Source organism: Macadamia integrifolia, chromosome 9 (assembly GCF_013358625.1).
Source record: "Macadamia integrifolia cultivar HAES 741 chromosome 9, SCU_Mint_v3, whole genome shotgun sequence".
NCBI classification, from domain to species: Eukaryota; Viridiplantae; Streptophyta; class Magnoliopsida; order Proteales; family Proteaceae; genus Macadamia; species Macadamia integrifolia.
In genome coordinates this window covers 34566169-34569188 of record NC_056565.1, presented here as the reverse complement: position 1 = coordinate 34569188, position 3020 = coordinate 34566169, and the positions used below count along the sequence as shown (strand labels likewise).

Below are 3020 nucleotides of genomic sequence, written 5' to 3'. Positions count from 1 at the left end.
AAAAAAAAAAAAAATGAAAGAAAGAAAGAAAGAAAGAAAGAAAGAAAGAAAGAAAGAAGGACGGAAGGAAGAATGTGTGCTAAGCAGTGTTTGAGATCTTGGTATTGGGAATGGGATCTATCAAGGGAAATTTTGATTCTGTACCGATTCAGATCGAACAGAAATATCCCTGTTTTCAATTAAAAAATCGCTTTTAGACTGTTTTACCCTTTATCAACTAAGAATCAAGATCTATCAAGTCCAATTTCAATTCAATCTAATTCAATTTCTGAAACCATGGTGCTAGGGCATACCAATGGAACCTCAAAGCAGCAAGCAACCAATTGTTAGACGAGAGAACCATCACCCCAATTTTACTCTTGATATTTAATTATCTCTTATTTTTTCTTTTGTTTGGTTTTGTATTTTTCTTGAATTTTAAAAATTTGTTGGCTTGTTCCCAAGTTGGATTCAATAGTTTTTATAAAAAAAAAAAAAAGAGTGGGAGGAGGTTAGGCACTGGCTTAACTAATGAAAGGGTTAGGATGGAAGAGATATAGACAACTTTTTCAAGGTAAGGAGAAGAAGATAGACATAGATTGATCTGAGTATACCGACAGCATACCCAGTTTTTTTTATCAAAGTTTTGATTATAAGAAGTTACATTAGAACAAATATAAGAAGTTACAGAAACTTACCTGAATATCAAGTGAGCGAATGATAGGAATATAATCAGCAAGGTTGAAAGCACCAGAAAGCCATAGGGCTTCCTTAATAGCTGGTTTGATGTTGTAGCTATCATCCTTGTCGCCAAACACCATCAGGTAACTCATTTGCTCTACGAGTGATCCCACCCTAGCAGTGATATCCACCACGGCACCGGCGTCGCCATCTTTCTTGAGTGTCTGAACAAAGTGACCAACCTCTTCTTCCCTCATCAACTTGAACAATCCAATCTTTGAGTTGCCAAAGAACTCAGTTGTGCATAGCCTACGCATTTTGGTCCAGTAAGGACCATATGGGGTGAAGGCTATGCCTTTGCCCCCATAAGACAAATGTTTGGCTGCCATGGTATTAGGCCTACTAGCAAAGTTGGCATCATAGGTCTTGAGAAACAGTTCAGCTGCTTTAGGGGATGAGACTACAATAGCCGGTACTTGGCCAAGCTGAATGAACATAATGGGTCCATACTCTTTGGCCAACTTACGGAGGCTGTGATGAGGAAGCTTGCCTAACATGTGGAGGTTGCCGATAATTGGTAGTCCCGGAGGACCAGGCGGTAGTCGCCGCCGGTCACCAATTACAAATTGGCAATAGGCAAACCACCATATCACTAGAGTTAATATGAGAACTAAAATGACATTCCAAAGAGACATTTGTGATGGGGTGAGAAGAAGCATCACACAACACTACTCAAAGGCACCACGTTTGTTCTTCCTCTTAATCATAGAGGAAATGAGTCACCTATAAATAACACTTGGTTAGGCTCTAAATTCTAGAAGGTTCGGATGAGGTCCTTGTTTGAGAACCAACCATTCTCATACAGTGTTTAATCTACACATGGAATTCACTCAGTATAAGATCGTATTGTAATAATTGAGTTTCATGCGTGAATCACGTACAAAAATAGTTCATTTTATCTGGATTTGACTCTAATCAAGGGGAGGGGAATTTGCAAAGGGGGTAAATAAAAATTAACAAATTAATGGTGAACAGACATCTGGTTGGACAATGTCAATCAAATAAACAGTGTACATGGAGTGATTCACGTGCATACATTTTTCCTCAGACTCATCAGTTGGGTTCAATAAAATGAGGCATGCGTACTTACTTCTAAAATGCAGGAGGGTGGGTCCCATCCAAAAGCTGTTGATGCCTATTGGCTTGGAATCATTAATTCTGGTGAACATGGAGACAAAAAAATAAAGCATGTATATTTGTAGGAAGTGGTTTGGCCGTCTGCGTACATTACACGGGAGATCTGAGAGTATCCAACCAGCCTCACCTCTATCACTAGTTTTGGTTTTCTTTTGAAATCCCTAGGTATGGTTACAACAAATTTAATATATATGCAATCTTTAAGATAATTTCACTTAGGGGTGTCAATCAGTTGGGTTGGGTTTAATCGGACTTAACCACTTGAAAGTCTTACACTATAAACACTCGTTTAAGTAAATGGGCCTAATTTTGAGGACATGATACGGTTTATAATTGGGTCGGTCAGTGTCGGGTTTTAATCAAGCTTCTTCAAATGGATCTTAATCAGGATTTAATCGGGCTACAAACCTATTTAAGTTTAAACGGACTCTAAACGGGCTTTAAATGTGCCTACCCTAAAATTCTTTTCTTAAAGTGGGTTGAAGGCACATAAATATGTGACGCAAATATTTAAGAAAGAAGAAAAGTGATATGAGATTATGGTTATTATTTTAAAAAATAAGACGAGATTATGAATATTACAACTTACAAAATAAAGCTTAATTAAATCAAATCCTACTACAAAACAAATAATAAGAAAATTTAATTAGTTTTTTACTAGTAGTGGTAAAATAGGAATTTTATGTAGTTTTAAAGGGAGTCGGGCTACAACGAGTCTGTTCAAGCTGGGGATATAAACGTGTCGATTCGCTCGGGTGCCCGACGGGCTAGCTACTTGCACCGTGAACTCCTATTTAATAAAGCCCAACACGTTATTAATTGGGCTGTTCCATGTTGGGCTATAAACGTGTTGGGCTCGATTGAGCCTACCAATGCAGGTTCAGAATTGACACCCCCAGTTTCACCTGTTATAATAATGAATAATAATAATAAAAAAAGATAACTGGGAATGGGTATCACACCCATGAATATTGTGAAACGGGGTAGAAAGTTACAGTTGGATGAAGAGAATCCGGGTTTGATAGTTAGTTTTACCTTGATTATCTACTTATTATCTACTTCTTTTCTTTTTTTGTAATATATCAATTATCTACGATTCCAAATTAATTTTTTACTCATGGATTTGTGGCAACGACAACTTAAGTGGTTGCTAGAGTTCTATA

At 37.4% G+C, this 3020-nt stretch overlaps 1 protein-coding gene across 1 annotated transcript in view; it reads right to left on the bottom strand.

The window, feature by feature from the left end:
- Nucleotides 1–1439, bottom strand: part of LOC122088191 (cytochrome P450 71AU50-like) — a 4148-nt gene extending 2709 nt beyond the window's left edge. The window contains exon 1 of the mRNA XM_042657372.1: nucleotides 678–1439. Coding sequence (XP_042513306.1) covers nucleotides 678–1379 — 702 coding nt within the window. The 5' untranslated portion in view covers nucleotides 1380–1439. The remainder of the gene's footprint in view (nucleotides 1–677) is intronic.
- Nucleotides 1440–3020: the final 1581 nt, after the last annotated feature.